General features: G+C 46.3%; 1 protein-coding gene across 1 annotated transcript in view; it reads left to right on the top strand.

Annotated features, from left to right (window-relative positions):
- Window positions 1-14,400, top strand: part of CSMD2 (CUB and Sushi multiple domains 2) — a 122,166-nt gene that overhangs the window by 50,379 nt on the left and 57,387 nt on the right. Inside the window, exons 18-24 of the mRNA XM_008585596.1 lie at window positions 125-205; window positions 692-805; window positions 1,100-1,288; window positions 4,017-4,163; window positions 6,791-6,979; window positions 11,672-11,857; window positions 12,659-12,853. Coding sequence (XP_008583818.1) covers window positions 125-205; window positions 692-805; window positions 1,100-1,288; window positions 4,017-4,163; window positions 6,791-6,979; window positions 11,672-11,857; window positions 12,659-12,853 — 1,101 coding nt within the window. The remainder of the gene's footprint in view (window positions 1-124; window positions 206-691; window positions 806-1,099; window positions 1,289-4,016; window positions 4,164-6,790; window positions 6,980-11,671; window positions 11,858-12,658; window positions 12,854-14,400) is intronic.

Here is a 14,400-nt window from a genome sequence, read left to right as displayed (position 1 = left end):
TGGACAGATAGATACTCACTAATATCTGTTATGTGAGTGAATGAGGAATGGGAAAGTGAAAGCTAAATGAATGACTGCCCGAAAATGATGCTGTACCCTGACTTGTCCGCTTTCGTCTTTTCAGCTTATCCACTCACCAAGTGCCCTCCGCCCACCATTCTCCCTAACGCTGAAGTCATCACAGAGAACGAAGAATTCAACATAGGTACCACCTCCCAAACCAGCAAGGACTGTGAGCCCCGGGCTGGCGGGGAGGGGCTAGGCAGAGGGGCTCAGCTCTGCCTCCTGTCCACGGAGAGAGAAACAGTGGGCCCCGTGCAAGAGCGTTGCCATTCTGCAACCTGAGTTTGCATCCATAATACAATCACGCTTCCTTTTAGCCATACTGAGGAAGAGGAACCAGGAAAGGGGTTTTCTTCTGTGATGCAAGCCGCATGTTTTTGACAAATAAATCATGCAAGACAGTATAAAGTTTCTTAGAATACGAAAACATTCACAAGGCCGAGCCGTGAGAGGGAAGCAGCATTGGTCTGGGCCACTCAATTGGAGTTGAGCTAATTATTTAAGTCTGAACAGAACATGACCTTCCACTGGTTGTCTTGCCTGGAAGTGGGTTCCAGGTACTAAGGGGTGCTGATCAGTCCTTCCCAGACTTCCTCAGAGAATCTCCAAGTTGATCTCTCTTTGGCAGGTGACATTGTACGCTACAGGTGTCTTCCTGGCTTCACCTTAGTGGGGAGTGAAATCCTGACCTGCAAACTTGGAACCTACCTGCAGTTTGAAGGCCCACCCCCGATATGTGAAGGTAATTGCACTGAGCCATGTCTCTGTCCGGCCTGGAATTCTTCCCAGACAAAACCCTTGTTTTCCTCCTCTTCTATTTCCAGGTCTTAGCTCAGTCCCTGCCCCATGGAGTGAGAGGTCACATGGTGGGTGTTGTTTGATGAATGGGTGCTCAAGTGAGGAGTGGGTGGGTGGGTACTGATTTTCAGTAGTACTGGTTTCCAATGGTTGTCTTCTGCACCAGGGAAAAGCAAATGTGGTGACCCTAATTCCACCTTCACCCTATGTACCTGCTACTTCTCTCTCTTTCTCCAAGTGCACTGCCCAACGAATGAGCTTCTGACAGCCTCCACAGGTGTGATCCTGAGTCAGAGCTACCCTGGGAGCTACCCCCAGTTCCAGACCTGCTCTTGGCTGGTGAGAGTGGAGCCCGGGTATAACATCTCCCTCACCGTGGAGTACTTCCTCAGCGAGAAGCAGTATGATGAGTTTGAGATCTTTGATGGTAAGTTAGTTCAGTGCTGTAGTTCTCTGCTGCAGATGGTGTGGACTTGCTCCAGAACCCAGGAGCCTATGATGCAGTCTTCCTATTAGGGCTTGCCAGAGGCACCACGTGATGTCTTTCTCCACCACAGAAACCCCAAGACCATGGGATCTGATGGGTTGTATGGCCCAGGCAGCAGCACTTCTTACATTGCAGCCTGGACCTGCTATACAACCCTTTCTTACTCTAGCCCCACTCAAAACTAGCACCCCTGTAGGTTAACCAACAAGTGGGTCATAGCAGTATTCCCGAGTGAAGAGTATGCTGCCTCCGAAACTACTTCTTACATTGCAGCCTGGACCTGCTATACAACCCTTTCTTACTCTAGCCCCACTCAAAACTAGCACCCCTGAAGGTTAACCAACAAGTGGGTCATAGCAGTATTCCCGAGTGAAGAGTATGCTGCCTCCGAAACTCAAAGAGGTCTACCAAACGTTGTGCTGCATCTTTGGTGGCAGGAGGGAAAAGGTGCAGTAATTTGTTCTTTCATTTGGAGGAAGTGTCTCAGCATGACCCGGACCACAGGACCCTGACAATTTCACTGCAATCTTTGTAGGATTTACCTCTTACTCTCTGGAGCACATGTGTCTTGCAAAGGCGTCTACGCTAATCACTCCCCTGGCTCATCAGATCCAATTATTATGATGTCATCGATATCATGAACCAATATGCTGTGTTCTGCAGGATGTCCAGATGGTCCACATCCCTTCAGACTGTATCATGACAGACAGCAGGAGAATTAACGTAGCTCTGGGGCAGAACCATGAATATACACTGTTGTCTACCTCCTGTGAATGCAAACTGCTTCTGATCCTCCTTTCTGATGGGTCCAGAAGAGGATGCATCACCAGATCTATAGCTGCATTCCACATAACCAAGACTATGTTAGCCCGCTCTAACACCCTGCATCTGGCACAGCTGCTACAGTCAAGGCCACTACGTGGTTAAGATTGTGCTGTGAGATGCGCCTGGGCCAGGACTCCATTTACTACCCTCCTCAACCCTCACACACCCCAGCTGTAACAGAGCAGCTGCCCTAGTGCTTGGGAACCCCAGGTAGCAGCATCAGTTCACACCCTGTACCCCAGTCTCTGATGTATCTGGACCTGACATTTTCTGTAATATTCAGTTATCTGAGTAAATAGTGGTAGGTCTTTGGAGGGAAGAACTGGAGGAATCACTACTATGTACAATTGGTGTCATTTTGCAGGGTCCTCTTTTGCGCAGACCCTGTCTCTCCTTCAGTCCAAGTGTTCTGGAATGGGAAATGAAACCTGGCTCAGGTCTGCAAACTGGGCAAGGGATTGCTGCTGTCCCCTGGGGGTGGCTTTCCTCACCCTCTGGTTATCTACTCATGATGTTTTGTTCATGTATTTATAATTTGGGGGCAGCCCTCTTTGGCTGCCCATCTATCTTGCCCTTAGGAATAACGTGTTCTCTGAGCCATCTCCATAGATCCTGCAGGTTAGGCTGCAATTTTAGTAACTGTGCTAACCTAGCTCCCGACTAAATGCTTCCACCTGGTGGCCTCTGCACTCTGGGGTCTTCTCATCCCCATTGCTGCTAGGTTCCGTGACAGGTTCCGTGACAGCATCTCCTCGCCTCGGTTTCAGCCTACTGTGGACAGCCGTTACTCGGGTTGTCATTCATGCTGGAGCTCACCCCCTCACCAGTGCACTCTTTATTCTGTAGTCAATTGAATGTCCTCCAGGCCCTGCAGATGAATGCAGTCAGCTGGAAGGCATTCCGCTCTTCCACAAGAGACCTGTTCTACGCACCACTTCTCCAAGCCTGTTGAGCCCTCCCTTCACAGTTTGCTACAGCAGTTCTGATGACTCTCCTCTGTATAATGTAGTCCATTACTTTCTCCAAGCTTCTAAGAGCTGTCTCAGCAGCATACTAGAACCTTCACTCAGGGCCTTTTTCAGGGTGAGAAATCCTGCATTATGCACTATCCAGCTTTACATCCTGCCTGGCTTGAGCCAGCCCCTCAGGATGCAATCCCAGGCATTTAAGGCTGGACAAGGGAAGAGGGAGGCCTTTCTTGAAGAGCCTTGGAAAGGAATATTGGGGGGCTCTGTTACTTATGACTCTGAGACATGACGTTTTCCTCTAGCGTTATTGCTATGTATTCATTCAACAAATATTGTTTCTATATGGGCCCCTCAGGATGCAATCCCAGGCATTGAAGGCTGAACAAGGGAAGAGGGAGGCCTTTCTTGAAGAGCCTTGGAAAGGAATATTGGGGGGCTCTGTTACTTATGACTCTGAAACATGACGTTTTCCTCTAGCGTTATTGCTATGTATTCATTCAACAAATATTGTTTCTATATGGCAGGCACTGAGCTGCTTTTATGCACAAGAAAGGTAGGGTGGCCAACAGGAAGAAGTCCCCAGTTTGAAAATCAGCTCTTCCATTAACCAACCACTTGACCCTGGTCAAGTCCCAAAATGGCAAATAGATTCCATTTCACCTGTCAACCCCTCTAGGTAGGCAGGGACGTCCTAGAGCACTGCCCTAGAGCTGGGCTCCGGAGGAAAGAGCACTGTGAGCAATACCTGCAGATGCAGAGAGAAGGGAATGTACTAAGGGTTTTGCTGCCTCTGAACAAGTTACGCCACCCCTGAGCCCTGGAGGCTGTCTGTGATCGCCATGACGGTCTGTAATACTGCGTCCTTCTCTCTTCAGGACCCTCAGGACAGAGTCCTCTACTGAAAGCCCTCAGTGGGAATTACTCAGCTCCCCTGATTGTCACCAGCTCAAGCAACTCCGTGTACCTGCGCTGGTCATCTGACCATGCCTACAATCGGAAGGGCTTTAAGATTCGGTATTCGGGTGAGTAAAACATGAGGACTCGTGAGAAGGGCCCTGGCCCCGAGCCCCTTAAGTTGCTCACCCAGAACACCCAAAGAAACCAGGGACCGGCTTCTCATCAAGGCATCAAGCTCCTCTGTGGGGACTGGGAGCCTGTCTCCTCCTCTAAACCTCCCTACCCACAGCTGAACCAGTGGTCCTTGGCATTTTCCTACCTCCTCTTCTTCTAGTCCTTTCCCCACTTTTAACTTCTTCTCTCTATTCTTCTCAAATTGCCAGCTGTGTCTTTAGGAAAAGCTTAATTATTATATATGATCTGATGATTTCTAAAGGTGTTCCTATCCCTTTAGGAAATATAGGACATGTTAATAAAAGTTCCTTAAAACTAGAAAACCCTAGGACATGGGTCGCTAGCTGGCAAATGTTAGACAAGCAGCAAAGACGGGCTGTATTTTAGGTCCAGGAGCTTCTCTTCTGCTCCACAAACCATATCCCAAGGTCAGAGTCACATCAAAGGCCAGGCCCACCAGATGGCTGACCCCGGCAACAGTCTATACGGAACACAACGATATCCCTGGGAGTGCAGTGAGATGGAGAAAATTGAATTTATCTGAACTCCCATCTCGGGGATGACTGTCTGGGGCTGGAAGAAAACTTGAGAAGCTGCTTGATGCCCACTTTGAAGGGGGTGGATCCAGTGAGCTGCTGGCTGGGCTCTGCCAGCTCAGAGGCAGAAATGAATTGCTTATGACCCTGGGGGGCTCCACTGTGCCCCTGTTCCCTGCTTAAGTTCCTCTTCAGCACTCTTTCCCCCGGCTGCATTGGTCTACATTCTAAACAAATGTTGGGCAAATTTTCAAAGAATATTGGTCAGAAGGGATGTCAAATTACAACCTGCCAGAGGTACCACTGGTCTCAGTCCAGCTCTTCTCACAGGCCTCCTACTTGCAAGGCCAGCCCAGACTTAGAGGGCACATTTGAACAGTCCTAAAGAACCCCTGGGTGTGCTTCCAGGGATGCCCAACCGGATGACACTGAGGGGTGCCTGGGAGGAGGTGGATCTTTACTATCAGAGTCCATTTCCTCTGCAAAGCCCACCCAGACTCTCCTTTCTCTGCTGCACACAGAGGAGGGGGGTGGCTTCATGACTGGGTGCCCCAGGGTCAGTGACCAGCTCTGTCACTAGTTCCTTCAGTTTTCTCATGATGAAAAAGAAATCTTCAGGTATCTCTCAGAGGAGAGTCAGGCTGAGTTCTTGGCAGCTGCTCACATAAAAGGGAAATACAACCGTTTAGTAGCAGTTCACTACACTGTTTGCTAAACTAGGATCTAAAAGCCATTAAGAATTGCCATTCCCTTGATGTTCTAAAGACTAACATGTTTGAGAGTAATGAGTCAATTGTTATTACAATACACATGCCATGTAGAAAGGGAGTTAATTACACGGTGCATCAATGAGTACTTAATAGTTAAAATACAGTAGACTCATGTAATTTGCACATGCGTCTATCACTATGACTTAGTATATTTTCATAACTGCAATTCTTGCTCCTGAGTGAGGTAGACACGTAGGTACAATGCCACAGGGCACAGCAGGAGCAAGGCCACACATCAGGCTTGGCAGGGAGGTATTGAAAACACCCACAGAGGGATGTGATCACCAATAACGGGCCAGAGGACCTCCCCATGGGAGGGTGTGAGAGAAACCTGCACCCTCATCCTGCCTCACCCCTGTCTGCCAGGAGACCCAGCCAGGGACTCCCAGAGCAGACGAAGTGGGTGTTCTGCGTGGCCCTCTAGTCATCCCTCTTTCCTGGCCTCACAGAACTGAGGATCCCCAGCAGGGTTTGTATAGTGAGTTCTCGCAGGCTGGGATTTTTGTCTGTTCTGTTCATTCCTAGCACTTAGGACAGCATTTGGTACATAAGAGACACTTGGTATCTATTTGTTGAGTAAATAAATGAAATGAGTTGAAGCCACATGTTGAAGGGAAATTAGCACTGTAGGGACATTTCTGTCCTGGATTGCCATGAGTCCCTGTCATCCCATTCCCCTACACAACAGAAAGAAGGAGAACGACCATTTATTGAGCACTACATGCCCTGTGCTGTGCTGGGGCCTTTACAGACACGGTCTCATTTAAATTGTCCAAAAACCTACGAGGCAGGTATCACCAGACCAATTTACCCAGGAGGAAACTGGAGCTAAACAAGCTTCAGTGACATGTCCCAAGTCACAGACCTGGTAGGAAACAGGACTCAAGCCCAGGTTTAACTGGCTTCAATATCTATATCCCTGTGGTCACACCTTTTTGGAACCAAATCTGCTGGCTTCTACCGCCAGGTCTGTCTGGGAGCTGAGGGGACTGGGGCACCTGGACTTAGCTGTTCAGCCAGTGCTGCCTTCAGGCTGCAAAGGGGACCCAGTGCTTCACGTGGTTTTCCATTTTCATTTGTCTTGTTTTGGCTTTACTAAACTGACCAGCTGCTTTTCAAAATCAACCTCTCAGACCGTCCTAAATAGCAGAGGACCTGGTGGTGGCAAAGACAAGCAAACGGGGGGAGGAGACAGGGGAAGTGGCCTACAGGAAGGACCATGTCTGTCTTCGTACTTGAACTTGGTGCCCTGAGCCTTGTCTCGTTGTTCAGCCCCTTACTGCAGCCTGCCCAGGGCTCCACTCCACGGCTTCGTCCTGGGCCAGACCAGCACCCAGCCCGGCGGCTCCACACACTTTGGTTGTAATGCCGGGTACCGCTTGGTGGGACACAGCATGGCCATTTGTACCCGGCACCTCCAGGGCTACCACCTGTGGAGCGAGGCCATTCCTCTCTGTCAAGGTGAGGAGCAGGCGGGAAGGGTGTCACAGGGTGGTTGGATCCCACTCACATCTTGGGCTTGTCCCAGGACCAGTCACTTCCAGTGTGGGCTTCCCCATGGAAAATTAATCTGTTCTTTCAGCAAACATTTACTGAGTATCCCTGACAGCTTGAGCCCTGGGGATGACATATGCATAGCAGTCTCAGTGTTTTCAGAGCCATGGCGGAGGTAGGTATGTGGGCACATAAATGCACAATGACAGAGGAAGGAAGTGCTATAGCAGGAGTAGCAACAGTTTTATGGGAGCCCAGAGCTGCCAAGGGGATAACTTCCTCCTGGACAGCTGAGGGGGTGCTCCCGGAAGAGGGGATGCTCAGACTTGGGCTCACGGAGCAAGTGAGTTGATCAAACACTGGATATGTACCAATCAGTTTGCATGCATTATCTTTTATAAAGTATGAGGTTTTTCTTCCTTAAAGTAATAATACATTCAGACTAGGAATCTTGGGGGGGGGGGGAACTGTAGATAATGCAAAAGAAAAAGGTGAAAATGACCTATCATCCTATATCACCAGGGATCACCACTGTTAACATTTTAGCACATTTCCTTTGCTCACATATATTGATTTCAAAAGTAGGCTCATCAGGCAGGAGCAGGGGGAAGCCAAATCCAGCCACAATGAGATAAAGAACACACCAAAAACACCATTTCCACACAGGTGGCCCACCATAGTCACTGCAGTTGCCACCACTGCCAGAAAAGCGGCTAGTGGCTAAAGCCATAGTCACAGCCACCTTGAAGATGGCACACCAGATTCTCAACTGCATTGACACAAGGAGAGTCACTAGTGGAGACCAAAAAGAAAAAAAAAAAGAAGAGATCCTCTCTTCCCACAAAGCACACTCCAGAGTAAAAGAAGCAGCGGCTGCTGTACGATAATAGCGGGGAACCTGAACACATTTCTCTCAGTACTGGGCAGATCATCTAGGCAACAAATCAACAGAGAAAGTTAATCTATGGGAAGGAGAGAACAAATCTGTGGTTATTAGAGGGGGGAGGGGGCTGGGAAGAGATTGGATAAGGGGCATAATGAATAAGTATGATTTGTAATAATGAATATGCTAATAAAAAAATAAAATAAAAAATAGGCTCATCAATGCACAAAGCTCTCTAATATTTTGTTACATCTTTCACATACTTAAATACCTGCACCTCCTTATTATTTTCAATAATTGCATAGCATTATGGGAAACTAAGTATCATCATTTGAATTTCTATATTTTTGCTACTGTAAACTTGTAATTACATCTTTACAAACATCTATATTTATTTTCTTAAAATAAATTCGTAGAAACGAGGTTGTTGAATCATAACACATGCAAAGTGTGTAGCTTTTGATACTTATTGCCCTCCAGAAAGTTTGTCCTCATTTATACTTCCGCCAGCAGCACGTGAAAGTTGTCTTTTCTCCCACAGTCTCAACATTATGTACTGCATTAAAAAAGGCAAAAACTTTGCCAATTATATACACAAAAACAGGAAATAACATTGCTCTTTGATTTTGTTTTTCTTTGGTTCCCAGTGTGGTGAGGTACCTTTTAATGACATCTATCATCTCTGATCCTCACAACCTTCTCGCATGTGCCTACACTTTCCCAAAGAACATAAACAGTGTGTTATTCATGTTCTATTATAAGTCCTGAGCAAAGGTCACAAAGAACTGACAGTCCACAAGTGGCAAACGTCATTTGGCTTCAGTATCCATGTCTCTAACTGCATCAACACAGACAAGTCTTTATTCCAGAGCTCCAGCTGGATCCTACCAAGCCTCTCTGTTATCTCTTGTCACCACTCAAAGTTAAGCCCCCCTTAGGCTTCTGTCCGCTCATCTTGCACCCTAAGCTTCCCACCGATGCTGTCCCCCTCGGCCACCCCCTCTGCATTTTCTGGAGCAACAAGCCTACACCCTTGGTCACTACCCAGAAGGCTCTCTTCACTTCCTCCATGCAGACTGTGCCTGTCCTCTGAGGGCGTATACTGTGGCCCTTTCAAGTGGAGATTGTTACTTCCTCCCCTCCTCCACTTCCAACATAACTCAGGGCCAGGAGGTCCTGGTGTTCTTCCAGTTCTCAATGGCTGCTTCCAAACCATGACTTCTCCACCACCATTAGAGATTCTGTGCCTCCTGGCGCTTTCTCTCTCCTTCCCGCTGCCCCTCCTCTCACTCCCCATAGTCTCTCCCACAGAGATCTCTTTCCACCACTACCTTCAAATACTTTGTGGTCATATCCCCTCCTCTCCTACCCACAGGAAGCATCCCTCTTACCTCTTGGGTTTGAGGAACACTGTTTGGCATGGAGATCATAATACTCAGGCTTTTAGTCTCTCAGGCTGGGAAGTTATCTTCTGTCCTCTAACCACGGAGCAGGGTCGGTGAGAAGTGGCCGCCCACTTCTCTCTCTGGCTCTCTCCAGGTTAAGTGTCCGTGCAACATGTCAGTGGGGATCGAAGTATTTCTTTGCAAAAGGTTTAGGAAGCACGGCAGTTAGTTGATCTGATATGACAATTTGAATGAGGTAGGACCACTGAAGGAGCTCAAAGGCTTGCTGTTTAGGCATCAGAAGAATCTCTTGTTTAAATGCTCTCCTGTGTCCTCATTCCTTGTCTGTTCCTGATCCTCCTCCTCTTCTGGTCCCATGTCCAGCCTCTGAATCCTTCTTCCATCTCCTCTCTCCCTCTGGATAGTCCACCCTTCCCCATGTCATAATGGAGCCCCAGCCAGTGCCTCTTCTTAGTTCTGGGAATTACAGTAGCATCGGGGATCATTGTTGGCCAATATGCGTGGGATTTTCCTCTGCTCAAGTTTATTCTGGCTCAGAGTGAGGGAGGTCTGAGCTCTAGACTAGCTGCCGGAGGGAGAGGTAGATAAGAGACAGTAGTGGATACCTCAATTCTGACTAATCTCTTCATCCACAGCAGGTCCTGAACTACGGGCAAGTATGGTTTGAAGATGTTAATTTCTTTAAAGACAGCCATCTATTCTTGCCTAAGTTATGTATATTCTTCCTATAAACATAATGTTGACCCTCCTCCTTATAAAATAATAGCCCTGCCATGTGGCTGCACACATTTCTCTCCTGAGCTGTCACCTCGAGATTCCTTTTCTTTGCACTCCTGAGTTAGTTCTATCATTTTTCACATCCCGTATCTCGCCCTTTCTTGATTTTCATCCTCTTTTTGGTACAGCACAGCTTTAAGTAAATTCCTCATGAAAGATTTATGAGAGGCAAAAATTCTGAGTCTTTAAATGTATAAAAATGTCTTTGTTTTTGCCCTCACATTGCTTGGTAGGTTGACTAGGTCAAGTTCTAGGTTAGAAATCATTTCCGTCAGCAGTTTGTAGGCTTTGTTCCATTGTCTTTGAACACCCAGCGTTGCTGATGGGAAGTCCACACCCGTCTGTTCTCATCCCTTCAGAGTGGTGGCATATTTTTTCTCTCTCTCAGATCTTGTAGAACCATCTCTGTGTCTTTGGACTTCTGACATCCCATGTGATGTGTCTAAGAACGGTTCTCTTTGTGTCTCTTTGGCTCTGATATTTCATCTGTGATACGCTTCTGCTTTCTCTGTTCTCTCTTTCTGGAGCTCGGAACAGTTGGATTTTGGACCTCCTGGACTGATCCTCTGTGTTTTCAGTCCTTTTCTCTCATTTTGGGTGTCTCTATATTTGGTCCATATTCTGGGAGGTTTCCTTTAATTTTAACCTCCAACTCTTCTATTTAATGCTTTTTTTGGCAAACATATTTTTAACTTAAAAGAGCTCTTCCTTGTTCTCTTTTTGTTCTTTTTTCAAAGCACTCTGTTCTCATTTTATGAGTACCATATGTCACCTTGTCTTTCTCAAGATACTACTAATCAGAGGTATAAAGATTATCTATCTCTATTTTCTGAATTTAATCTGTTTCCTAAAGGAGCTTTTTTTTTCCATTTTTTAATCTTACCTTTGTTTATCTCATTCACACTGCTGGGTTTTTTTCATATGTATAGTGATCCTTGATTGTTTATATTTAAAAAGCAAAGGCTATAGGTTCATTTTTCCAGGTAACAGAGGTAGGTTACCTTGGTTGTTATTATATAAAGACATTTTTGCACATTAGGTCTATCCCATGAATAAGAAGTTGAGTTGAGTATGTGGCAGAGATGAGAAGGCAGAGGGGAAGCCCTTTGGCAGAGGGGACTTAAATCCTAGAATTAAAAGAGTTTTCCTCTGGGATGCCAACCCCACCATAGCAGGCCTAATTCTCAAGGGAGCTCGTGTGTGTGTGTGTGTGTGTGCGCACGCACACGCCCCTTAAATGAAAAAGAAATCCCTATTTTCTTTGGAGAGGAGGTGCTTGAATTCCTCTACACCATATTCGTGGAAAGGAAATTCTCACCCTAAGGGTCCCTCCCATATATTTTGGGCTGCAGCTTCTCTGTTCCACTTAATCCATCAACACACTTCTATCTTAAGTCCATCTCCCAGATTTTTTTCTTGAAATCTCCTCTGTTGATAATCCTCTTTTTTTTCTTTTTTATTATGAGTCTTTGCCCTTTTATTAGTTTTTACTATAATTTTACTAGGATCTCAGGGGGAGAAGAAAGATAAAGCTATATTCTCAGAACACCATCTTGAAGCAGAAATGCTCATGAAATTTTTTTCCTTTGCTAGCTCTTTCCTGTGGTCTTCCTGAGGCCCCTAAGAATGGAATGGTGTTTGGCAAGGAGTACACAGTGGGAACCAAGGCAGTGTACAGCTGCAGTGAAGGCTACCACCTTCCGGCAGGCGCCGAGGCCACTGCAGAGTGTCTGGATACAGGCCTGTGGAGCAACCACAATGTCCCCCCACAGTGTGTCCGTGAGTCCCTGGACAGTGGAGGCGGGTGTGAGAAGGGGCTGGGTAAGCAGCTGAGAAGATTCCTGCAAGGCATGAGCTAAAAGCACAGTAATGAGGAAAAAACATGTACATGGAGATTGGGGAACTCAGGGAAAGGAGACGGGTAGGTGGTGTCATCTACCAACTTGGGATCCCATTTGAAGTTGCTCTCAAAGCAATGATAGTCCATCGTGCCTTTAGATGTGTCCATAAACCACCATAGAACTTAGGAATGACCCTGTTCACTCCTGTTCACAGTGTACATTTTAGATGCAGAAACTGTCAAAGTTTGCATTAATGTCCCTTGATCACAAAACTCTAAAATGACAACTTTTAGATCAGAGTCCCAAACTGGCAGCCTTGAGGGCCATATTCCATCAGAAGGTATAGGTTTTTATTCTGTTATGTTTGGCCTACACTGCACTTTAAAAAAAAGAATTGAATTTCTTCCCATTATTTTAAAATCAGGAAATTTTACAAAAAAATCCAGATTTCTGGCTTCCCTTGAAAAATGAAGATCTGACCAAATGGAACTTGTATTCTCACATCCCACAATCACCATTAACTGGGCACCACTTCCCCATTTTGGGGGGCAGATCTGCACTCCCCAGTTTGCCACATTTCCCACCCAACCCACTTCATTCATTCCCCAACCTGCCTGGGACCTGGAGATTCTTGGATTCATCATTACTACATTAAGGTCTCCCAGTTCCCAGCTCTGGACTCTTGCAATATCTTTCATAATTAATTAATTACTTTCCTCCTTGCTCCTTGTTTCCCCAGCTGTGACCTGTCCAGATATCAGCAGCATCAGCGTGGAGCATGGTCGATGGAGGCTCATCTTTGAGACACAGTACCAATTCCAGGCCCAGCTGATGCTCATCTGTGACCCTGGCTACTACTATACAGGCCAAAGGGTCATCCGCTGTCAGGCCAATGGCAGATGGAGCCTCGGGGACTCTATGCCCACCTGCCAAAGTAAGCCCAGGAGGGGAGTTTGGGCAAGTTTGGCACAGTGCCTCCTACCTGAACTATCTCATACATGGGGTGAAATGGGGAGGGGGACTAGAGGGGTATCACCAGAGTTTTCAGCATACCTCTTTTTGGGGTATCAGGAGCTGGGAAAATGCCCACTCCTTTAAAGAAGTACTTCTTAGCATCTTTCATCTTTTTAAAAGCTTCCTTTGTCCAGTTGAGCATGCACTAATTCATTTATTCAACACTCACTAGGCCCCTACTATATGCCAGGTCCTGTAGAGGTACAAAGATAAAGCATTGTGGTTCCTACCCATAAGGAGCTTATAATCTACTGGAGAAGCAGAAAGATAAAGAGGCAAGGATAATGTGGTGTGAGAAGACCCACAATGGGAGTATATATAGGAGGAATGAGGATAGCACAGGGGACAGGCCACCTAAGTCTGTCTGCCTCTCCTTCTTTATTGTTAATTATTTTTCTTTGGTTCTTTAATATAGCTTTAAAGGTCAGGGTCCCCGGGAGGCAACTCTGAGACAGAAGTTTGTTAGGAAGTGCTTTTGGGATCAACACCTGCAGAAAAGAAGGGGAGGGGAGGAGAAGGGAAGGGAAAGAAGCAGGAGGGGAAGAGAAGGGAGCAGGACTGGGCAGAAGGAGAAGCTGAGCTCTGATGCAGCATCAATGAAAGCCTCAGCTGACCCCCAGGGAGCTCTGAGGCTGGAATCACCCTTCAGAATTGTCACAAGTTGGTAACAGTAAAAAACAAATAAACTGACTAAAAAATGGGCAAAGGAGCTGAATAGGCATTTCTCAAAGGAAGACATACAAACAGCCAGCAGACACATGAAAAAATGCTCAGCATCACTAATCATCAGGCAAATGCAAATCAAAACCACACTTGAGATATCACCTCATGCCAGTTAGACTGGCTGTTATCAAAAAGACAGAATAACAAATGCTGGTGAGGATTCAGGGAAAGCAGAACCCTCATACATTGTTGGTGGGACTGTAAATTAGAACAACCACAATGGAAAACAGTCTGGAGGCTCCTCAAACAACTACAGATAGAACTGCCATACGATCCAGCAATCCCACTGCTGGGTGTATACCCGAAGGAATGGAAATCATCATGTCCAAGGGATACCTGCACTCCCTTGTTTATCACAGCTCTATTTACAGTAGCCAAGAGTTAGAACCAACCTAAATCCATTGTTAGATGACTGGTAAAGGAAAATGTGGTATATATACTCAATGGAATACTACTCTGCCATAAAAAAGAAGGAAATTCTACCATTCACAGCAACAGTGATGAACTTAGAGAAAATTATGTTAAGTGAAATAAGCTAGGCATAGAAAGAAATACCACATGTCCTTACTCATAAGTAAGAGCTAAAAATAAAAGTAAACAAATAATTTTTTTTTAAAAAAAGAAGCATACAACAATCACAATACTACATTGAACTTTCAAAAGAAAAGAACAGAACTAAGGTTACCAGAGGTGGGAAAGGAGGAAGGGGAGTGGGGGGGGGTAGCTAGAAATTGGTAAAGGGGC

This window comes from Galeopterus variegatus, unplaced genomic scaffold (assembly GCF_000696425.1).
Source record: "Galeopterus variegatus unplaced genomic scaffold, G_variegatus-3.0.2 Scaffold3628, whole genome shotgun sequence".
Lineage (NCBI taxonomy): Eukaryota > Metazoa > Chordata > Mammalia > Dermoptera > Cynocephalidae > Galeopterus > Galeopterus variegatus.
Note: the sequence above shows the minus strand (reverse complement) of the source record. Positions and strands in the feature narration are given on the sequence as shown.